General features: G+C 43.4%; 1 protein-coding gene across 1 annotated transcript in view; it reads right to left on the reverse strand.

The window, feature by feature from the left end:
* The window catches only part of TEKT3 (tektin 3), a 32347-nt gene extending 7505 nt beyond the window's left edge, over positions 1–24842 (reverse strand). Inside the window, exons 1-6 of the mRNA XM_081161909.1 lie at positions 24736–24842; positions 15184–15791; positions 12508–12591; positions 6231–6301; positions 4962–5105; positions 2497–2719 (exon numbers count right to left, since the gene is read on the reverse strand). Coding sequence (XP_081018035.1) covers positions 2497–2719; positions 4962–5105; positions 6231–6301; positions 12508–12591; positions 15184–15762 — 1101 coding nt within the window. The 5' untranslated portion in view covers positions 15763–15791; positions 24736–24842. The remainder of the gene's footprint in view (positions 1–2496; positions 2720–4961; positions 5106–6230; positions 6302–12507; positions 12592–15183; positions 15792–24735) is intronic.
* Between the last annotated feature and the right edge of the window lie 234 nt (positions 24843–25076).

The raw sequence follows: 25076 nt of genomic DNA on the forward strand, positions 1-25076 counted from the left end.
TGAAGCTGGGGAGGGCTCACTTGCAGGGGAGGAGCACTGGCAGTTTTAGAGCCCTGGTTCTATACCCTTTATTCTTACAGAGGTCCCCCAAATTGCGCACGCCTGGACCTCTCCTGGTGTCCCCCTGTGAGCCCGTCCTCTGTGCTGTGAAAACCCTTTCTTCTCCTCTGAACTTGACCTCTGCCCTCCCGATTCTCCGCATCCCCTTTCCATCGCTCTCCCTCTTCCCCTGCCCCTCTCCTTTGGCCTGGAGACACACCCAAGCCAAATGCCTTTAAAACCATGTGCCTTCCCCACCACTCCCTCACCCAGCGCCGTCCGGGAGCTTCCACTTGGTGCTCTCTCCTCAAGTGCACTGCAAATGTGCTCTCCAGTGGCCTTGCTCACTCCTGCACTCCCGCTCGCCTAATCTCTCAGTGGCCTCTACTGTCTCTGGCCCTCGCTGCCCTCACAAGACTGTGCTCTCAAAGCTAACGACAAGGCCTCTCTGACATCTCCCCTCCTGGAATCCCTCGCCTGCTTAGTTTCTCTGGCCAACTGCTGTCCTAATTAAGTGCCTCTCTAACTCCTGCTCACTTCCAGGCAAGCGGCTGTCCCCAGACCATTCTCTAGCCCTCTGCCGAGCTCTCATGTAGCGCACAGATTCAGCGCTCGAGTGAGCCAGGAACTCAAATCTGTCCCCTAACCTTTGACCTCTCCTGCGCTCCAACAATCTGCTTCTACAGTCACTACACTGTCCCTACCACCCAGGCCAGGCTCTGGAGCTTCCTGTCTCTCGCAGCCTTGGAAACAACTGCTTCTTCTGCTAAACAATCAACACAGTGTCCGTAGCTCCCGGGTTTATCCTGCACCTTTCCGATGGAACTCACCGTTTTCTACAGATGTCTTGTCTCACTGCGAGATACAAGACAGCGAGGTCACCGTGTCGTCATGTGTGCACACCCCAAAGGGCCTACCTGGAGTGTAGCTTTGAGAAGCTGAATTCTACCCTCTTGTCCACCCCCCAAACTCATGTCTAACCCCTAGTACCTCAGAATTTGACTGTATTTGGAGATATAACTAAGTTAAAATGAGGTTATTAGGCTAAGTTCTAAGCCAATATATATGATTGCTGTCCTTATGAGAAGAGATTAGGACAGACACATGCAGAGGGAAGACCGTGTGAGGACACAGGGAGAAGATGGCCATCTACAAGCCAAGGAGAGGGGGCGGAAGAAACCACCCCCACTGACACCTTGACCTCGGACCTCCAGCCTCCAGACTGTGGGACAGCGATTTCCTGCTGTGTAGGCCCCTTAGTCTGTAATGCGTTGTTTGGCAGCCCCAGTAAACGAATACAGTAGTAAATAAAATTGGGGGGAACAAAGGGACTCTGTCACGTCAATCTTCCCAGAGGCCTTTAAGCAGCTTCTTGCTGCCTCCAGGATACCTGTCCATAAATGTGCCCTATAGTCTGGCTCCAACCTACCTTCCCAAGCTTCTCTGCCAGAGCACACCGTCCGTGCCAGCGATGGGTCCCTTCACAAAGCCGAATTCAGGGCTGACTGGCTACCCCCTGAGGCTTCCTTCAAGATGCTGCTCACCTGTCACCTTCACTCCCTCTTCCAGATTCCAACACACTTCCTACATTTGTTATTTATTTCGCAACCACAATTTGTAATTTTTCTGTTGTTAATTATTCACGAGCTTTTCCTATGTATGCACCTCTTCTCTACAAATATAAGCTTCCTGGGAACAAACACTGCATTTTATACTTTGCTCTACCCCTCACAGTAAGCAGCGCACTGACTCAATAGTCTTGCCCGAAGGAGGCGCCATGAGAGGGACCGCTGCACCCCGAGAAAACATGGTGCCCTCGACTGGCTAGTATCACCTTCGAGGGACGTGACTGACTTGTAAGATTCTTAAAAATAAACGCTAAACACATGCAGCATAATCCACAGAAATAGCAAGAGCTCCAATACTAAGGAAAGAACTCCTCGTGACCTTGACACACGGATTCTGATCGAAGCCTTCATTTTATTGTCCTTGTGAAACTCCTACTTAGAGCACTAGAAAAGCTTAACATCAGAAACACTTTGAACTACCTAATAGTTTGCAGGATTTGGCTTGTATTCCAGAAAAACAAAGTGCCTGAAATAATTTAACAGAAAACATTCCTGCCATATGTTCTAATAATAAATTCACTTCCTAGTTACATACAGTGACTCATTAAACTTTAATAATATTTTTGTTTCTGTTAAAAATACTAGGAAGCTTTTATTACATAGTGCATTCTTTGTGTTCCCAAAACCAGTGGATTCCAATTTCAATTTGACACCTGGCTACCTTGCTAAAATAAACGGTGCAATTTGTACTGTTTTTAATTTCTCTTGGTCGGTACGGCCAGGAGGTCGTGTGCCTCATGACGGCTCTCGGGAGTGGTGAGAGACCTGTGTCCCAGCGCCCTGCTCTACCCATCGGGTCGGCGAAGGGGACGGCCGGCGCTTGACTCACCTTTGCCAAGTGGACCTGAATCTTGTTCTTAGCGTCCGCAGTCTCAGCAATGCGATTAGTGAAGGCCAAGTTCACTTTGTTGAACTGATTCCACATCTCATTGGCTGTCACCACCAAGAGGTTCTGAATGTCGTCCCTTAGTTTGGCTGAGGCCGTGCGTTCGCTCTGAGAGCGGAGAATGTTGTCATCTGTGAACTTGGCCCAGGTCTCGGGCACTGAGACCCTGGAAAAAGGATATGGAACCAGGCAAGGTGATAATGATGAATCGGCAGTCACTCGTCCCATTCAAGAGAACCCACACCGCTGACCCTGACTTCAGTGCACAAAGAGCAAACATTGGAGCAAAGCTTATTTTAAATGTTTCTAATTGCTCCCCATTTTACTATTAACCAATTTTCTCTAAGTCCGAAGCATAAAGGGCCTCCTCTGCCAGTGTGGGGAGGAAAAATGGATTGGCGAAGGGTAAGGGTGGTGGGTTGGTTACAAAGGTGTCCCACCAGCTTAATAAGCACGTGAAAGCACTTGACCTCAGGAATAATCAGAGACGAATGAAAACAGCAGCACAAAGCACGGAGTGATGAGAACACGGACTCGCTGGTGAGCGCGTGCAGGGAAAGATCCCCACCTCCTGCGGTCGGAGCGCTGAACCCGCACCACGCGGAGGGTGCAGTCAGCGGTCACCAAGGCCCTCTGCATCCTCCAGTGCTCACCCCAAATGTCACCTCGAGCAATATTCTCATTCAGACATAACGGACTATAACATTGTATTGGTTTTAGGCAGATGATATATTGATCTGATATCTGTATATATTGCAAAATAATAAGCACAATGATCACCTCATATGATTATACACTTTTTCTTGTGATGAGAACTTTGAAGAGTCACTCTCTTAGCAACTTTCAAATATACACACGGTGTTAACTGCAGTCACTCTGCTGTCCAGCATCCCCAGGGCTGGAAGCACGACGCTCCCCGCAGGCCCGCGATGTCCTCGCCCGCGGGCCGGGCTAACGCCTGCCTTCCAGCACTAAGCGTGCTGACCGAGCAGGCAGGTGAGCTTTACCCCGAGGACACAGTGCTCCAAAGATGTATATGTGAAGGTTCTCCTTTTCAGCAGTATTTATACCAATCCCTGAAAAACCGGAACAGCCCGACGCTCAAAGGCAAAACTGAGTAAATTAGGGCGCACTTTAAAAAGGAGCCCATAGCGCGGGCAAACGCGTGTTGCAGAAGAACACTCCCACCAGCCATGGCTACGTCGCGAGGGCAATAGGCAGACGCGCTCCTCGGGCAGCAGGCGCGGAGCGCCGGCGCCAGAAAGCCTGAGTCCGTGTCCGCACGATCGGCACGGCATCCGAAGGACGGATGGCTAATTGTTAACACCGAGCATCTCCAGTGGCAGGCTCACGGGCGACACTTCTTTGCTTGTTGGTGTAATAAGGGATCAAACAAGACCCCTACTGCTGGCCAGAGGTTTTAGCTCAGGCCCCAATGATCCCAAGTGGCACCCTGTCTGCTCCATACCCTGTCATTCTGAGAGGTGGCGAAGAGTCTGTGCTGCAGATGGAGGAGGCCCCGTATGGAGGGCTCCATGGGCAGAGTGTGTGGCTCCACCATGCCCACCCAGCCCCTGAGGGACGGAGGAAGGTGCCTCCCGCTCACCTGGGGCCAAGGAAGAGGCACCGCCTGGGGACCACTTGGAACGTGTGGAGTCTGGTCTGACTCACACCCGCAGAATCTAAAAGTCACACTGCTCCGGCTACAGAGGCGCTGAGAGGGGCAGCTTTGGGGTGACCAGCCCCACAGGACAGAATCCATTTGGGGTTTTTATAAGGGGGAGGGGGCATGAGTGTGGAAAAGAGCACAAGGGAACTTTTTGGGGTGATAAAAATATTCTTTATCTTAACTGTGGTCGTGGCTACATAGGCATAGAAACTGGTCAACATCTATCAAAATGTACACTTCTACTAAATGCATTCACTGTGGTGAGCTTCATCTTAATCGAGTCGATTATTTTAAAAGGGAATGACTGGAAAACACCATGAACCCAGGATTGCGCGCCAGGCCGGGCGAAGCAGCCTTGGACAGAGTAAGTTCACCCCTCAGTGGTATCAAAACCAACAGCTGTTTTCGACCTGCCCCCCACTGAGTCCAGGCCATGGGGCACAGGTGGCACTTTTCTTTACGTTTATCTGTGCTTTCTAGGTTTTCTACATCAAGCAGGTGTTACTTTCACAGGTAGAAATATGAATAACAAGCACTCTTTTCCAAAAGAGCACAGGATGCAAGCGCCAAGGCCTGACTGCGAACCGGCGAGCTGGCGGGAGACCCTGCCAGGCAGGCGCGGCGGCCACCTTTCCGGACCCCCCCACGTCTTCTGGTTTAGCCTGTACGCTGCACCATTTAGAAAGAAAGGAGAGCAGATTAAACAGCATCAAATCCCAGAAGGCGTGCGCTGACTTACGTGGCGTCAACCCGCTCCACTCCACGGAAGTAGCTGACACCATCCGACGTGTTCCGCAGGTGGTGGCACTTGTCGTCGATACGGTGAGCCACCTGTTTATCGTGCAGGTCCTTCTCCAGCTCGTGCTGGGACGCTCTGTTGGCTCTGCGACACGGAGGGAGGAACGGAGCTTCAAGGTCAGGTAATGATTTTCTAAGAGGAAGGGTGACTGCCCTTCTGTGTTGAGACCCCCCTATTACTGCTCTCCAGGTCTCTCCTTTTAACAGTGTTCAACTTCTCATTAAAGGGAGCCTTCCCCGGAGATGGCCATACATGTGAGCAATTAGAACCCTGCCCGTAAGGCCCCTTCCACAGGGCTTGGAGAGGAGAGGCTCAGGTTAACAGAAGCCAGGTATCTGGAGCCCCAGGACCGGAGCCCGTCTTCCTAAAACACAAATTGTTCCAGATAGGACACTGGTTTAGAGTAATCTGCCCACATCTGTGCTTCTCTTTCTGTCTCCCTTCCGACCTCTACATCCTAGCCCCTTTCTGCTCCATTCCTTATGAGAAATTACAAGGCATTTACAGCCCAGCCCCTCTATCTGCAATCTGTGGCCATGAAGGCCTGACAAGTTGTCTAGGAGAGAGAAACCAAGCGTCAAAATTAACACCCAGGGCAGTAGTCAGAGTGCTTAGAAAAGGTCGGGGTGGGTGGGCTCCCAGGCTTGCGTGCCTCCCCAACCACACTCCTGGGAGGGAGGCCTCGCTGGGCTCTGGGAGGCATGGTGCTTCCTGCCATGCGGAGCAGAAAGGAGCCTGGCAGAGGCAGGCCCAGGGCTGGCCATCAGCGACAGGTGAGCGGTATCTTCACCCAGGGAGTAGGTCATTCAACAAACACCCAATTAGTATTTGTTGAATGAACTACCACATTGCAGACACTGTGTGAACCACAATTCATTACTCTTCCAACTGTTGGGCTGAACATACACAAGTTAATCTCTTCTCAAAAAATAAGTCTTTTGAGTTCAAAGAAATCTTAGCCACACTCCAAGTTACGGAAGAGATCCTTTCTATGAAATCTCAAATTATTTTTTTAAATAAAAATTTAAAGCAAGTACTCCAAGTACTCATTTTTACCTCTAAATAAAAATGTGTGTGCATGTATGTGTGTGTTTGTGTATCCATATATAAGAAATCCTTTCGTAAGAAGCTAAGAGAAGTCTGAATGGGAGGCAAGGAAGCATAGTTTCCTAACAGGTTCCACACTGTAGAGAGGGGCAAAGTGCTTACGCGAGCTGGGCAACGGCCTTGTCCAAGTGCAGCTTCATCCTTTCTTGACAACACAGAATACTATCAACTTCCTACTCAATTGAAAAAACACACATTAATGTCTCTGTTATTGGGCACAGCATTCAAAGTCAAGAGTGTAATAAAACATCGATAAAGGAAAACTCTGTTTCTGGTAAAACAGTCAAGTAAAACAAGCAAACAGCTTCACATCCACTTATTTACCTATATGCCCTGTACTACTGCGATCTAAATATCCCACTGAGATTCCTCCTTCGTGGGGCTATAGGGAAATTATATTATGGAAAAAGTTGGGACAGGGGTAAAATTTTAGGGTTTTTAAAATCCCTGGTTCTAAACAAACAAAATTCTGGCGATGTGCAAGGTTGAATATAAACTATTTTTCCAAGACACGGTAAATCAGGAAGCGGAAAAGGGCAGTGAGAAGGGACTTGCCTCTGGCAGTGCGTGTAACCCCAACTCGCCCAGCTCTTCGGCCCAGACAGAGGCGGCCTCCCTGCCCCTTTTGTCCCGCCTGAGCCCCGCAGCCCAGCTCGCAGCCTTGTGCAAACACCTTTGCTAGCCACGCGCTCTGCCTGACCACACACGTGGCGTTTTGATGCTGCTGTGATGTCAGAGCTTTTTAAATAAACATTCAGTTTCTTCTGAAATTCATATTCATGTTAGAAGATCTAGGAACTCAAAATAGTACCAAGAAGACATTTAAAGAGTGCACAAAATTGTTACAACTTCTTCAAGTGAAAAGTGATCATATTATGCATACTCCTTTGTGGTTTGCTTTTTAATTTTAAACTTGAACATTTCCCCATGGCGTCAAACAGCATTGTGATGAAAAACTTCAATAAATATTTAGACATTGCCGAAAGACCTTTTCCAGGTCTCAACAAGTACAGCCAAACTGCCCTTCAGAAAAGCTGTGCCCATTTACAATACATGAGTGTGCGTTTCCTGAGCTCGCACACTGAGCAGCCATCAGGACTCCTCTCGGTCTCCGCTAAGGTGACAGGACACCCTCCAGAAAGCACGTTTGCCCGATTTGTCGGTTAATTCTAGGACTATGTATCTGTCCACCGTTGGCTTTCTTCTTTTGTGCTTGTTTACTTCTTCTGTTGTGTTTTTTATTAACTTATGTGTTTATATACTTAAAGTTAATCCTTTCCCATCATATATGTCATGTATGTGTTATATATATGGTTGTGTTTGGTGTGGGGTTTTTTTACAGTTTGGTCTTTGTCCTTATATTCTGTGCATGGTATTTTTGATATATAGACATTTATGATTTCTATAGTGTTAAACTATCAAATAAGTATCTCCTTTTAGTTTCTGCCTTTGTTAATTTGATTATAAAGTCCTTCACTCCAATATTAATTATTACTCAACTATATAGTCTTATCTTTATTTAATTTTCTTAACATAAAAATATTGAACAAGCCTACAGTTATTTCAGCAATTTACTGTCTGACTTCTTGATACTCTAAATTAATGAAGTAAATGAAATACTAAATCCCCAGCACATTCAGATCCTCCTGCCCTTACAGGCAGCGAAGCTTTCTCCCCGTTCTCACAGCAGGTTGTGCACCAGTCTTCATCTTTATGCCTCGGGGAGGGGGCAGTGTGCGTGTGCGTATGCGTGTGCGTGTGTGTGTGTGTGTGTGTGGCTATTTCACTGAGGTGGGTCTTGACAGAAGATGCATGGAGTAATTCTTTAAAAATGCCACTTAACCCCCAAATCCTAGCGAGCTTTTATACTATGTGTACACAATGCACACAGTGGGCATTCCTAGGACTTTTAGTGGGCACTTAATGAGACTTTATTATAAAAAATACTTCAACAATAATTTTTATACCTGAATTTAAATAATGTCATATGGTGAATGTCAGATGATTAAACACAGAAAGATCTAACTGTCTAAAACCAAAGATCTTTGACACTGTCCCCATTGTTAAACCTTTATTTATTAAAGGTTTATTTGGCCTCAAAGTCCAAGAGTTAGCATGGCCTGGGAATACCATCACTACAGTATCCTGATCAATTCCCCAAGAGGAGCCATAAGGTAAGAATTTGGTGACTACTGCTGACTGTAACAGTCAAAGGATTCATGAGAAAATACTTCACTCTACTCACATGTCTCAAAAGCAGGCCTTGTAAAGCTATCTTTTTCTTTTGTGATTATTATATTCATTTAGTTATTTTAAAAATTAAGACCTGTTTTGGTAAAATAAGAGATGTGCCAATATCATTACCTTGAGTGGGCTACAAGACACATTCACTACATGAATTAATTGGCAAAGACTATGGCACCCCCTCAACTGATGAACCATCACTCTAACTGCAGACTCAGTCATGCTGGGGTAAAGCAGTGTCTGCTACTGACCTAGGAAATACTTACCTCTAAGGCCCTGATTCTTGTTGGGTTTTTTTGTGTGTGTTTTTAAATATATCTTATTGATTTCAGAGAGAGGAAGGGAGAGGGAGAGGGAGAGAGAGAGAGAGAGAGAAAGAGAGAGAGAGAGAGAAAGAGAGAGAGAGAGAAAGAGAGAGAGAGAGAAAGAGAGAGAGAGAAAGAGAGAGACAGAGAGACGTCAATGATGAGAGTCATTGATCGGCTGCCTCCCGCACATCCCCCAACGGGGATCGAGCCCGAAACTCAGACATGTGCCCCGACCGGGAATCAAACTGCAATCTCCCGGATCCAAGGTCCATGCTCAACCACTGAGCCATGCCTGGCTGGTGGTGGTTGTTTTTTTTAATAGTTTTATTAAGATACTGTTCATATACAGCAGAATTCACGTATTTTACTGTACAATTCAATGGTTTTTAGTATATTTACAGAGTTGTGTAACTATCACTAGAACCAGTTTTAAAGCATTTTCATTACCTACCAAAGAGGCAACAAACCCCTTAGCAGCTCTCCCCAATTTCCAATCCCTCAAGCCTCCTCCTGGGCACCCACTTATCTACTTTCAGTCCCTCTAGATCTCCCTAATCTGGGCATTTCGTGTAAAGGGAGTCGCACGATGTGGTCCTTTGCGGCAGCTCCTTCACTTAGCACACTTCGCTCAAGGATCACTCATTAGGATGTGGCCCCACTTCACTCCTCATTACGGCTGAGTCACATTCCATTGTGTGGAGAGGCCACACTTACTTAATCATTCACCAGCCGTCGGGCATTTGGGCTGTTTCTAAATGGCTGTTATGAGTGATGCTGCTGTGAACATTCATGTACAAGTTTTCGTGCGGCCAGGTACTTTCTTTTCTCTTGGGTTAATACAAAGGAGCAGAGTTACTGAGCCACACGACAACTCTGTTCAACCATTTTCCAGCAGCTACATCACTTGACACTCCCACCAGCCATGTATGAGGTTCCACTTTCTCTAAGACCTTCTCACCAACACTTGCTATTATCAGCATTTTATTGTAGCCATCCTAGTGGGTGTGAAGTAGTATTTTATTGTGGTTTTATCTGAATTTCCCTGATGACTCATGTGGCTGAGCATTTTTTAATGCTTATTAGGCATTTTTATACCCTCTTCAGAGAACTCTCTATTCAGGTCCTTTTTTGAACTGAGCTATTTATTGTTGTTGTTGTTTTAGTCGTAAGAGTTCTTTACATTTTCTAGATACAAGTCTCTTATCAGATATATGATTTGCAAAGATTTCCTTCTTCCATTTTGTGATTATCTTTTCACTTTGCTAATGATGTTCTTTGAATCATCAAAATTTTTCATTTTGATGATGTCCAGTTTATCTATTTATGTTGTTTGTGCTGTTGGTGTCAGATTTAAAAAACTATTGTCCATTCCAATGTCACAAATATTTATGCCTGTGTTTTCTTCTTAGAGTTTTACAGTTTTAGCTCTTAAATTTAAGTCTTTCATCCATTTTGACTCAACTTTTTTATATGGTGTGAGCTAAGGGCCCAACTTTAGTCCTTTGCATGTAGATATCCAATTGTTCAAGCCCCATTTGTTGAAGAAAATAGCCCTTTCCCATTTGACTAGTCTTGGAACCCTGGTTGAAGATTAATTGATCATAAATGTGAGGATTTATTTCTAGATTCCCAAATGCTATTCCACTAATTGGTTATGTCCACCCTAGTGCCAGTACTACCCTGTCTCATGTATTGCAGCTTTGTAGTAAATTTTGAAGTCAAGAAGTGTAAGACCTACCACTTTCTTCTTTTTAAATTTTATTTTGACTATCCTGCATCCTTTGAAGTTCCAGGTAAGTTTTAGGGTGTGCTTGTCAATGTCTAAAAAGAAGTCAGCTGGAGACTTTGAAAGGAATTGTGTTGAATATACTGATCATTTGGGGAAGTATTGCCATCTTAATACTGTTTAAGTCTTCCAATATATGGACATAGTACGATAATTTATTTAGATAATCATTAATTTCTATCAATAATATTTTATAATTTTAAAGAAGTGTTTCTCAACTCTGGCTGTTAATTAAAATTATTTGGGGAACATTTTTAAATGTCCCCACTCCAGATCTGAATCAGAATCTCTGGAAGTGGGACCTAATCGCTGATAATTTAAGAGCCTTCACTGGGTACAGGTGTGAGAAACACTGAAGTAGCCAAGTTTCAAATTAAATCTCTTAGAAATGCCAGGGTGTGTCTGTGGGCAAGCTGATGAAGCTGAGCTGTTAGAAGTGGCTTATAGTTTACTGTGTAGAGAACATGTCAGTGACAGCAAGTTATTTGGGGATTTTACATTCACCAGCTAAGAGGGAGGAAAGGATGATTTAGAACAATGGTAGGGAGAATGAAATGGGAAAGAGAGAGGCGAGAAACAAATTGGAGGAGCAGTGTGCAGGAGCTGGAAACTGACTACAGAGGTGGGGAGACGATGGGCAGCAAGGAATGCCGAGGACTGGAGGACCTCGGTAGCATTAACGGAAGGGGGAGGCGGAAGGCACCAGGAGAGAGGACAGGGCACTTTTAGGCTTCATGAATGTGAAACAAAAAAATGAGTCACACTGTAAGTATGTTTGAAAGGTACTTAGGGGTGTGGAACCGACGCTTAAGAGAGGATATGGCTGGAAGGGGGGCGAGATTAGGAAGGACCCCAGGCACATATGGCAGAGGTCTGGTGGAGCGAGGCTAGGAAGTGAAGACGAGAGAACTTGGAACTAAATCCTGCTTAATCGGGGGAGGGGAGCAAGGCGGGAGAATCCGATGGGAAGGAGCGCAGGTAGAACTACAAGATTCTGGATGGCAATTTGGCTACATACCAAAAGCTTTCTGAATGCCTAGGCCCTTTGTCACATCAATTGTGTTCTAATGCAATAATAAAAAATATGTACAGTTATCAATAATACTTTTTTACACTGTAATGTTATCAAAATAGGAAAAAAATTAAATTAAAAAGAAGATAGGGAAATAACTATTCAAAAAGAAAGGATTGGTTTTTTGAAAACATGGTGGTGAAACACTGTAACCATTAAAGTCATGTTTTAAAGCATATGTGATGCTGGGGAGAAATAACTGCCCATATAATTTTTAAATGAATAAAGCACTATTGGGGTTGGGGGGCGGTGACTAGGCAGAGTGCAGAGGAGTCTGCGGGCAGTGAAAACGCTCTGTATGATTCCGCAATGGTGGGTGCGCGTCATTTTTCATCCGTTCAGACCCACAGGATCTACACCACCACGAGTGACCCCCAAGGGCAAACTATGGACTTTGGGTGATGATGATACATCCATGGAGGGTCATCAATTGTGGCAAATGCACCACTCTGGTGGGGGGGTTGCTAAGGGAGGGTGTCATGCATGTGCAGCTGCGGGGGGTATATGTGCCTTCCTCTCAGTTTTGCTGTGAACCTAAAACTGCTCTAAAAAAAAAACATAAGTCTTTTTAGAAATAGCACTGCCTTCCCACATGTATATTTTAAAATAATCAGCCTCGAGCATTGATCCAGCAAAAAAAACAAAAAACAAAAAACAAATTCATATATACTGTATATTTCTAATCCTGAAGATATGTCTGTGTGTCTTTAAGTTGGCTGGTATCTAAGTATGATTAATAAAAAAGGCCTAGCTACTCCCAAATTAGTTGTGATTTCTGTGTGAGATTCGGGTGATTTTTATCTTTCTTTATCCTTTTGTGTACCTTTCAGATCCTCTAAGTAAACACCTACTACTTCTCTAACGGAGAGGAGGTCGCTCCTCTGAGTGCTGGAAGCCCGGCTGCCTGGCTTCTCGCTGCGCAGCGGCGCCCTGGAGCGCCCGCCCGGCCGGGCCCCGCCCCGCGCTCACCTGCAGCAGCTCGGCTTCCACTTCATCGTGAACCAGGTCGATGCCCATCCTCTTCTCCCGATGGAACAGGCACTCTCGAGCCACCTACAGACACACAAACTGTAACCACCACCAACACGAACTGACTAAAGTCAGTGGCTAGGTGTCTAATGACCTGTTTCTAAAACAGGTCAACAAATACTCCCAATAACCAACTTTTCAAGCCGTTTTGTTGGAAACACAGCGAGAAACCGACCGTGACAACTACGTAACCCCCGCTCCTAGTGAGAAGGTAAAGAGCTAGCTCCTCAAAGTAGTTTGAAAACATCCCTAATGTGGAGAGTTGACCAGATGAAGCAGATGCATCTACTTGATCTCCACAAATTAGCATCTGAGAAAATTACTTGGCATTAATTTCTCCTACAGAAATACTTCAATAACCAGAGTCTTTCAGATATTATTTCCAAACAGTTTCCACTGAGAAGAGTAAAGAAAAACACCAACATATTTTTGTCACCAAAATCTTAGTGATTAGTTTTAAAATACCAATTATAAAAATAAAATTGCCTTATCCACTAAAAAAAAAACCCACAGAAAAATGGAAGACGATTTAGCCATACACCTATCACTGTTTTGTTTATTTGTTTTTAACAAAACAGAGATTATAATGTCCTTATAATTTTATATTACGCTTTTGAGGGTTGACATTAAATGATAGGCCCTGTTCATGAAATATTCTTTCAGACAAAGTATATTAATGACACCAATGGAAAACAGCTTAGATTGCTAACAATAAGGTAAGTATAAAAGAACATTATGTAATTGTTAAAATACTTCTTCAAAGACCATTTCATGATATGGGACAATTTTATAATGCTACATTATTTAAAAATTTAAAATATAATAGTATGCATATTATAATCCAGATATAATATCATTGAACAAAACCTTTGAGTGAATTTAATTTTTTTAATAGTACAATTTACATTTACTAGAAGATGATTGATGGTAGAGAGGGCCTCTGATTATTCTAACATGTGTTACTGAATCACTTCCCAGGAGTTTCTACTTTCCAAGACCTAACAGCAATATATGAAAGTGTCCATTTTCTGCACTTTTGCCAAGCCTACATGTTATCAATTCTTTTGATAATTTGATAGACCAAAGATGGTTACTTCATTGATTTAATTTGCATGTTTATTGAGTTTTAACATTTTTTATATGAGTTTATCAATGTATTTTCTCTTTTGAGAGGTATCCGTTTATGTGACTAATTTTAATCAGGACCTTCTGATACTGTGTTGATAGTAAATGTTCAAGCACACAAGAACAACTAGACAAAAATTACATAAAAAATTTCAACCTAGAACCATCTCACTGAAAGCAGTCATCATTGAAAGGAGTTCTTTTCAGGATAATTTAAAGGAAGTGGGGGTTAGGATGGGGTGCGGAATAGAACAGACCAGATGCCCGGTCGGGCGTGGCTCAGCAGTTGAGCGTTGACCTAGGATACAGGCGATCGGGGTTCGATTCCCGGACAGGGCACATGCCTGGGTTGCGGGCCCGATCCCTAGTCGGGGGCGTGCAGAAGGCAGCCGATCAATGATTTTCATCATTGATATTTCTCTCTCTCTCTCCCTCTCCTTCCCTCTCTCTGAAATCAATAAAAATATATTTTTTTTAAAAATAGAATAGACCAGAAATCCTCAAAGTAAGCAGAGCACAGAGAAAGTCTGAAAGGGCTGGCTTTCAGTCCCAAAAAGCAATTCATGATGAGTTTATTTAAAATGGCGTCATTAGTGTTTATCAGCCTCTCTAAAATTTCTGATGGGTCTATGTATTTGTGTGTGCTTGTTTTTAGTAGGGAGGGGGCACAAAAAGAAGTAACTGTGCAGGGGTCTCCAACAAACTCATCCACCCACTAGACGCCAGCTCCTGGATTCTCTAACTCTGCCACCGCCAAATAAACAACTGTGGCAAATGCTTATCACATGGCAACTAAGGCACGCGAACATGAAGAGACAGGTATGAGCTCTGCTCTCACACACACACACACACACACACACACACACACACAGCGGTGGCGGATAGAGTGAGGTTGGGGGGCCCTCACACACTCTGAAGCTTGAAGGCGATTTGAGCCACTTAGAAGCGTGGTCAGAGGCCAGCAAGCAACAGCAGTGCGGCCTCCATGGCCCCAGCTGGCTTAACCGCAGTCCCGTTTCTGTCGTCAACCAAACTCCATCTCCTAAGAAGTCTCGTTTGATCATTTCAATGTGCCCTGAAAGGGAATCATAACATGCACAGGGGGCATTTCATGACCCAGACTAAACAAATAGTTGGTTTCATGTATGTTCCACCTCTCCCAACATTGTTTACGTTAATCCAGGGACAGGGATGAGCAAGAGGAAAGTTTCCTCTCCCCCTCTCTTAAGTACATTGTGTCCTAAGGTGTGTCTGCAATTAGCCTCCTTTGCTTTGCATTCAGAATTCTTTCGGCTTAAATGGTTGTTCCGTATAGTGTGTAAAAATGGCCATCGTCTTACCATTACTAACACCAGTTACAAATTTTTATTGATGCTGGTTGACTTCTACAGGTGAAATAAAACACAATTCAGCCAATGAATAACCTCAGAAATTCAACCAGTGGGTTATAACCATAACAATGCAGTGTCATTTATCATGAGGTCTATTTACCTGAAGAGGGGCTTCCGTCTCCATCAAAGCCCTCTCCAATTTTTTCTTAACATCAGTTAGTTCATTTGTCTCTCCAATCATTTCATCCAACTCATGAATGATTTCAGATTTCCAAAATCCTATGTCATTGACTCGTTCTCCCAAATTTTGGGTGGAGTCTGCCTGGGTTTTTCTCGTTTGTTGATATTTGTCTTGAATCAGGCGAGATGTATCTACCCTTAGTCTCTCTGAATTATGACGGGAAGTGTTGGATTCTTGATAGTTGGTTAAGTTGGACCTATACCAGTCATCAGGGGTGTACCGCGTGAAGAGAGTGGTTCTGTTGGAAACGAAGGGGAGCATGGTGCTCTCGGACACCTTCTGCGATCTGGTGCTGTAGGGGCCCAAGGTTGGCGAGTCAGAGGCTACTTTGTAGTAGGTACTTGGTCTCCAAGGAAGGCTCAAGCTATGAGTCATATTGTAGTGGGGGAAATGGTCCCTATAGCTTGATGTCATGGTACTGATGGCCGGTAGGAAGTTGGTTGGTGTTGGCCTAGGGTGGGCATAAGTCGCCGTTAAAGTAGAACCTAAACAATCCATGATGCTCAAACACTACTTGTAAATCTCTCCTGTTTTAAAGGGGGAAAAAAGATAAAAATAGACAGTCACATAATTTAATCTTTGGTGAAAATTTACAAATAAAAATCCACATCTGACTTAGTATTAGTAGCAGTGCTCTTAATACAGATTTGTTTTAATTTGTCACCCACCTTTACAAGTGATAATATAGTCCAAATATATATTTTTTCATCTCTGTGTCTCCCAATGTATTAAAAATCACACTTTTTAGATTGGCTATTTGAATTCTTAAAATATTTTTTAAATTATAGGTAATATTATCTTACAAAAAATTCAAATTAAGAGCCTGAAGTATGCACTTAACAGATAGGAGTTCAGATCTTGGCTCTTTTATTTACTATGTGGCACTGGGCAAATTACTTAACCCCATTGTGCCTCAGTTTCCTCACCTTTAAATTGGGAATAATAGTACTTACTACTTTGGATTGTTATGAGCAGTATTAGCAGCAAGAGGTTGCTTGGCAGCACCCCAGCCCCCAAGTCATCCTAAATAAACACACAATATGGGTTGCAATGGTGTAGTCAGTATGCAAACACAGCTCAAGGCAAGTACTAGATTCCTTCCCTGGCAACTTGCCACCCATCAGCACCTCCACTATAGACAGTCGAGGGCAGCCACTCAGGTATGAGGTTTGAGTAAGACAAAGCAAAGTATGTGGAATGCTTAGCACAGTTCCGGGCACATAGTAAATGCTCAACAAATGTCCACTTCTAAAATTACTAATACAGAGGAATATATAAAATAAAAGATAAATATCCATTCTGCCCCCAAAAACTGAACTAGACACTGTGAATATTAATAGTTGTATCTCTCCACATTTTTCCTCTTCATATGACAACATATGTACTGTTTTTAAACCTATGTACATATACCATTTATACATATGCAGAGATTTTTAATACAAAAAGATAAATTATCTTAATCATTATAAGTATTGTTCTAGAACATGCATTTTTAAAGATACATATTTTAGACGTCTCCCGCTAGAACACATAGATCTACTTTGTCATTTTTACCAGGTAAAAGTATTTTATTATTTGAAAATGTCGGTCATTATTAGACCAGAAAGCCAAGGTTGCCATAGAGTAGGACATACTTTCAGCGTCTAAATACCATTCTGTTTGGGGTTAATGTCTATGGCCCCATTTACTAATAAAGGGAAACTCAAACCAGACCCAAGTCCCACAGCCTGCTCAGAACAAACACCAGTTATTTAAATAGCTATGTCTTTAAGCCTTTGGTATCTAAACCACGAAAGGATCTATTTGTACAACTGTGGTCAAATAAAAATCCTCTCGGACCACATGTGATGAAACAGCTGCCCCCTGCCAGGGGGGTGCCCACCGCCCTAGGTCCCGGGCCTGCCCCTTCCTGGCCGCGCTTCCTCCTTTAGCCTCCAGGCCCCGGCGCTGGGAGCGCGGGGTAAAAGCGAAGCCTCAATAACCACTTGCAGCTCTTCGCTTAAGTTTGAAGCTTAAACACTGCCTCTTGAAGTACCCAATTCAAAGCAACTTGAGACCTTAGGGTGCTCATAGTGAACCTTAGGCTACTCTTAGTCCCAAGCCCCTCGCCAAGTCAAATCTAGAAATAATCCAGTCAGTTTTCTTTCAGCAAGAAGCTTCACAAGGCTCTTCTCAGTCCGTGACAGTCAAGATCTAAAAGCCAAGGCCTCATTTGATCCTCCAGCCAAGGACTTCCCTGCGTGGGACAGCCACGTGTGTTTGCCCAACACCTATTATGTTGAAATCTTGAGGGACCTATGCTTGTCCAATATTGACCCGTGGTCCTCTCTCCACAGGGTGATGTGCGAAGACCCAGAGGTTCATAAGCCACGGGAGACATATGAATTAAGAAAATCAGCACAGTTTACAAAAGTACCCAGTGATATTTCTTTTAATTAGGGATGAGATGTAATTTAGAATCTAGAACCTGAAGCATAAGGCTCAGGTGTTTAAAGTTCACAGGTTTAGATCTCTGTGTAGATGGTGGTAGGTGTCACATGGAGACATTCCCAGCCACACTGAAGTTCCAGATCCAGCCAGCCTCTCACATGGCACTCAGGAAGACCAAATAGAAGACAACAGCGTAGCAATGCCTTGTATTTTTGGTCATTACTGATCAAAAATATTGAGTGTCATGGCCCAAGAAATACTCGAAAACTCAAGACAGGCTCTGCCTCCAGCCAGGGTAGAGAAATGAAAACTAGACCTAGCCTCTTACATCTAAAAAATTAAACAAAATATATGAAACAGTTTTCAGTTATTGGACAAAAAACATCACAAGACTCTGATCCCTGAAAGAAGAGAAACAAGTAAGGTGGACCCTCTGACAGGAAAAAACAGATGAAAACCGAGCAGAGCCTGGCAGTGCCGGCGAGTTGAGATCGGAATTGGGGCAGTGAAACAGCTTGAAGCTGTGAAGCGGGACTCTGGCATAAAGGAAGCTTTGCAGGAAAATAGCCCCACGAATCCACATAGGGGTCTGCTGGAGTCTTCGCTGAGTGACAGGCTGCCCATACACTGGACACTCCACAGACCTTGGCAGGAGTGATGGCAGGACTGTCAGCTGAACAGTTTCCAGAGCCCACAGAGAGTGGAGAGTCATTTTGAACTTGCACCAGTCAGTGGAGAGTTCTTGGTAATCACCTGGAGCTTTCCATGGAGACCCCAGAGAGGTCGCACATTAGAGATGGGGCTGAACAATCCCTAGAATGCAGGTATTGAAAACTCACTCTAGCAAAGCTTAAAAAGAGGCCTCAAAGACATCAAACTACACCACGAGAAATTAAACTGCCTCACAACATCAAGACACTCAAATATAGAACATCATGATGTCCAGCATCTGATCAAAAATTTCCAGACACGCTAAGAAGCAGACATTTCTCCATAATCAGGAGAAAACTCAGTCAACAGAAACAAGCCTATGAACAGCAAATATATTATGGCATTAGCAAACTATGCCCAAGCATTTAAAGGACAAGAACATAATAGAGACATGGGAGAGTGAAAAAGAGCCAAATGGAATTTATGGATAAAATATACAATATATATTTATACAATATATACTTGTATAATTTCACTAGATGGGATTAACAGCACATTAGACAGAGGAGAAGTAAAGATTAGTGAGCTCCAAGCTAACCTAGTCAAAGCAGGCTTTTTAAACTAAAAAAATAAAATAAAGAGCCTCAGTAATCTATGGTACAATGTCAAATGGTCTAACATCACGTACTTGGAGTGTCTTAAAAAGAAGGGAGGAAAACAAAACTTTTGAAGAAATAATGGCTGAGTATTTCTCAAATTTAATGAAAACTATAAATTCCTAGCTCCAGGAAGTCCCACACAGTTCAAGAGGATGAATGCCCATTCATGTGCTCATTCGCACACACACTGCCATCCCCTCAAAACCCATCCTAATCAAACTGCTAAAAATCCACAATACAGAGAAACACTTTAAATCAGAGTTTAAAAGACACAGTAGCTAGAAAGGAACAAAAGTAAGAATAAGCGTGGGATTCTGGCCAGAAATTATGCAAGCCAGGAGATAATCAAACAACATCTTTAAAAGCTGGAAGAAAGTGTAAGCCCAGAATTCTATAGCTGGTGAAAATATCCTTCAAAGATGAAGGTAAAATAAATTTTTTTCATAAAAACAAAAGCCAAGAGAATTCATCAGCAGCCAAACTGCTTTAAAAGAATTATTAAAGGAAATTCTTCAGGCAAAATGAAATTATATCAGATGGGAACTTGGATCTAAACAAACAAATAAAGTGTGAAAATGGTAAGTATGTGTTCTAATATAAAATAAAAAAATTTAACTTTCAAATTTCTTTAAAATATGGTTGTTCAAAGTAAAAATAATAAAAATTTATTGTGGAGTTTATTTTAAAAATAGAAGTAATTATATGGTAATAATAGCATAAATGATGGCAGGGCCAAAGTGGAATGTATTACTGTAGGGTCTTATTTTTTAACTAACATGGAACAATGTAATTTAAGTATATACTGCAATAAGTTAGAAATGCATATTGTGAGCTTTACAGCAGTGTTTCTCAAGATGGAAGGCAGGGATACACCAGCTTGTCTCAAACCTTCCCGGGGTGACAGGGTCAAAACATTTCTGTAGTAAACACTTAGGTACCATGTGCATTTTCACCCTCATTCTCTCACAGATTTGCAATAGTTTCCCAGAAGTGATGTGATATATCACAACGGAGTGATAGAAATTTAAAACTTTGCCGCCGGGCCGGGCGTGACTCAGCGGTTGAGAGTTGACCTAGGATCCAGGAGATCGGGGTTCGATTCCCAGTCAGGGCAGATGCCCGGGTTGCAGGCTCGATCCCCAGTCAGCGGCTTGCAGGAGGCGGCCATCACTGACTCTCATCATTGACGTTTCTATCTCTCTCTCTCCCTCTCCTTTCCTCTCACTGAAATCAATGAAGATATAAAGAAACAAAAAACAAAAAAACTTTGCCAAAAATGTAAAACAATGTGACTCTTCTAATTTTTTGTTTCAGAAAATGTATTTTTAAATTAAAAATGTTATTTCTATTACTGTACAATGAGTTTTTATGCTTATTTTTCAAATAATTAATATTTCAAATTTCTAATTTAATAAATATCAAGAGATGTGATCCATTTAAACTAAAGCTCTTTGAGGTCCTCAACGTGAAGTCTTTTGAATATAAAAAGGTTCTAAGACCAACAAGTTTTGAACCGCTGACCTTGAGCAATCTCTAAGAAAAAAATAGAACAGAGTTAAAGCTAAGCCAATAGTGGAGGGGGAAAAATGGGAGACTTACCAAAGGCATAGAAGAGAAAAGAGACAAAAATAAGACAAAGAGAAAACAAACAACAAGATGACAGACACAAGCCCAATCATATTGACAATGACATTTACAATAAATGGTTTAGCAATCAAAGTAAAAGGCACAGATTCTTAAACTGAATTTTCAAAGCGATATTGAGCTATATGCTGTGCAGGGAAAAATAAAATTTAAAGTACAAAATACAGATATCTTAAGAAGAAACGCATGAGCAAAGATATACTATGTAAACACTCATAAAAATAATACTGAAGTGCTGCCCTGGCTGGTGTGGCTCAGTGGTTAGATCACCGGCCCCGCACCAAAGGGTCGTGGGTTCAGTTCTGGTCAAAGGCACGTACCAGGGTTCTAGGTTCCATCCTGTGTACCGGAGGCAACCAACTGATGTGAGCGCATTGATTTCCCTCTCTGTCTCCCACCACTTCCTCCCTTCCACTCTCTCTAAAAATCAATGGAAAAAATAGCTTCAAGTCAGCCAGTGTGGCTCAGTGGTTGCGTGTCAAGCCATGCACCAGCAGGTCACAGTTCAATTCCCAGTCAGGGCACATGCCTGGGTTGTGGGCTCAATCCCCAGTAGGGGACATGCAGGAGGCAGCCAATCAATGATTCTCTCTCATTGATGTTTCTCTCTCTCTCCCTTCCTCTCTCTGAAATCTATAAAAACATTTTTTTAAAAATATCTTCGAGTGAGGATTAGTAACAAAAATACTGAAGTGGCTATATTACTATCAAACCAAACAGATTTTAGAACAATATTACCAAAGATAAAGAGAGAAATAGGATAAAAGATAAATGATCTTAAATGTCTGCGTAAACATTATAGAATTTTAAACACATGAAGCATAACTGACAGAACTAAAATAAAAATAGACAAGTCCACCGTCATAGGTGGATATTTCAACATTCATCTGTCAGTAAGTGATAGAACAAAAAGAAAGTAGTTAATAGATAGGACATTTGAATACTACAATTAACTGGACCTAATACATGTATACAACACCCCACCCAAAACATCAGACTACACAACATTTCCAACTCCGTGAAGAACATTCAGCAAGGCAGACTCTATTCTGAACCATAAAACAAGCCTAAACAAATTTAAATTATTGAAATCATGCGGAGTATTTTCTCTCACCCTATCAGAATTTAAATAGAAATCAGTAATGGAAAGGTATCTGGAAAATCCTCAAATAGCAGGAACTTAAACAACACACTTCTAAATATCTCCTGGGTCAATGAAGAAATCACACAGGAAATTGGAAAATATTTTGAACTGAATGAGAATGAAAACCTAGTTGTCAAAATTGTGAAATGCAGCTAAAATCGTGTTGAGAGGCAAGTTCATAGCTCTAAATGCTTAGATTAGAAAATAAGAATGAGCTAACATCAATAATCTACTCTTTCATTTTAATGGCTAGGAGGAAAAGAAAACAAAGTAAATCCAAAGTAGAAGGAAGGAAATAATAAAGAGACAAAAATCAATAAAGTAGACAAAGGACAAGTGGGGAGGGGTGCAGCGATAAGACCCTAATAGTAAAATTGATAAACCTCTTGATTTTTTAAAAAGAGGAAAGAAGAGAAGACAAAATAATATCAGGAGTAAGCGAGGGAATATTACTACAGACCCTGCAAGCATTAGAAAGTTAATGAAGCCCAGCCCGGCGTGGCTCAGCGGTTGAACATCGACCTAGGATCCAGGCAATCAGGGTTCGATTCCCGGTCAGGGGCATGCAGGAGGCAGCCGATCAATGACTCTCTCTTCACTGATGTTTCTGTCTCTCTCTCTCTCTCCCTCTCCCTTACTCCCTCTGAAATCAATAAAGATATATTTTTAAAAATTAAAAAATTTTTAAAAAGAAAGTTAATGAAGCAGTATTACCAACAACGTTATGCCAAGAAATTTGACAACATAGATGAGATGGACGAATTTCTTTCAAGACCTAAATAACCAACACTAACTAAAGAAGAAAACAGATAACCTGAATGACTTCATAGTAATTAAAGAAGTTGAATCTACAGTTTAAAATCTTTCTTCAAAAAAAGCTTCAGGCCCGGATGGGTTCACTGATGAAATCTACCAAACTTTTAAGGAGGAAGTAATCCTTCAGCTTTTAAAAGCCTCTAGTGTACTTTGATGCTTTGCCTTTTCCAATGCTTAAATTATTCTCTAAATTCTAACGCAGTCACTTCCTAAGGGGGTATGTGTGACATATACTAAAATCATTAACTGTTATTATAAACACCTCATATTTGCAAATAAACTGAACAAATTCTTTGGGGAAATAAATGAAAATAGCTGTGGAAAAACCCATCCTCTAAATCATGCAATTGTTTTTTTATTATACTTTTTGTCATGACCAAAAAGCATTTTATGAAAGGAGACATGTGCTGCTAAGTCAAATACAATGTTTGGCTGTGTTCATTTAATGTGGGGTCAATAATTATTTATACATTGGAAAATGCTACAATGGTCTCATAAATATTAACATGATAAAAGTATAGTCAATCACACAGAGATTTTAAGTACTAGAAAATTTCATTTACAATCCAAAGGGTAGCCTCAAGTTGGATCAACGTATTTTATTAGCAAATTTAGACAAGACTTTAAGGTCATAAATATTTTAAGGTATAAAAATCTATAGATCAATTTCCTCAAAAAACCTGCCAAGTGCAGAGGGCTTCCACGACTTGTACCACACCCTGCCTCAGATAAGTGACAAGCATCTTGAAATGATCACATACGACCCCCATTCTTTTGGTTGGATTCATTTAATACTCACAGTTTTAAACTGGAGCCAAAATAAAACACTGCCCCAAAGTATTAATAAGTAATAGAATCAGAAGAAGAAATTTTATTGGGCTTCAATGTTTAAGTAACTTATCTCTGTATATGTATTAAATAAGAATGCAGAAAAATTTGAATAACCCCTTTCTCCCCCAAAAAGAAAGTTTGATGAGAAACTCTCTTCACTGACGGTGGAAGTATAAATTGCTCTACATTAGAGAGCCCTGTGGCCAGTCTAGTAAAGTTGAAACAGCACGTTCCCCATGATTCAGCAATTCGTTTTCATATCCACCTAGAGAAACTTGAGTATGTATACAATTAGAATGTACAAGGATGTGTTTCTAATAAGTTTTAAAAGGAAGCAACCAGAAAAAGTCCATCAGCAGGAGTACGCATGCCTAACCTGTGACAAATTCACACAAAATGTTTCAGGTTAAAAAGAACGACCTGGAGCGTGGTATCACTGTGTAAACTGAAACCCTAAGTTCTGGAGCCGGGGTTCAGGGGGGAAGGGGGGAGGGGAGCAGGGTTCCCAAGGGTCCGCAGGAGGCCTCGGGTGCCTGCAGCAGTTTTGTGGGGTGGTTCTTTGAAATGCAGCAGAGGTGCAAGGATGCTTGAACACTGTTGTGTGAAACGTTTCACTTTAGGTCAGAAAAAGTAGAACATTTTATCGATACCTCAAAACACTGCCTATTAGTAAAAGCATCTGCTTGCTTTTTTCACAATCACCAGACGAGTCATTTTACCCACTTAGAAAACGCTTCTCCCTCCGGATTCTAGAACACTGCGGGGTTCCAGGGAGGAAACACAAAGGGGCTTGGTCGGAGCGGAAATGCAAGTGGGGGCCCCAGCCCGAGCTCCCGAGGCCAGGGCGCGGGGCACCGGCCCGGGGAACCTCAGACACGCCCAACCGCAGGGGATCCTCCGCGCTCCCCTCGGCTACACCGGGGCCCAACTAATGAAACGGGGGGACCTGGGGGCGCTGTCTGGGGCAGAGCGGAAAAGCACGGCGCTGCTAACAGGCCCGGGCAGTGAGCAGGGCGCCGGGGTTCGGGCGCCCCTTTTCCAGGGGCCGCCTCTACTTCTCAATCCTTCGAAAGCCTCCGAAACGTCGGTGTCGAAGGCCCGGGGCGAGGCCTGGAGAGGGCTGCCTGCGGGTTGGGTGGTTTTATTTTGGGGGTGGGAGTAGAGAGCTGAAGGTGGGGGAGGAATTCCAGGGTTCGCACGCCCTCGCCCCGAATTCTGAGGTCGGACGTTGGAACCCCGGTTGGGGAAGGGCCTCTGGAGGGGTCGTCCCAGCGAGGAGCCGGCGAGACCACTCACCTGTCGGGGTGCCCGGCGAGGGGCGGGAAGCGCCGCGGACCCGCCGCCCACAGCTCAGCCCGCGGGGGCGCGGACGCTGGCTTCAGGCCCTGGCACCGCCTTGCCGTGACGTCAGGGCCCGCGGACCAGTCAGCGCCCGCCCCCGTCCGCTAGCCGGGAGCCGATTGGCCGGCGGGTGGAGAGGCGGGCGACGGCCGCCGGACGCGCTGGTTACCAGGGACGCTGTCGCGCTTAGTAACCACGGCTCCCGGGAAGACCCGCCCCCGCCCGGCGGGGAAAGGGGTGAAGGACCACCCGGGCGGGGGCGCGGGGCCCCTCCCCGCCTCTCTGCGCCCCGACGC

This window comes from Miniopterus schreibersii (genome assembly GCF_964146895.1).
Source record: "Miniopterus schreibersii genome assembly, chromosome: 16".
Classification (NCBI taxonomy): domain Eukaryota; kingdom Metazoa; phylum Chordata; class Mammalia; order Chiroptera; family Miniopteridae; genus Miniopterus; species Miniopterus schreibersii.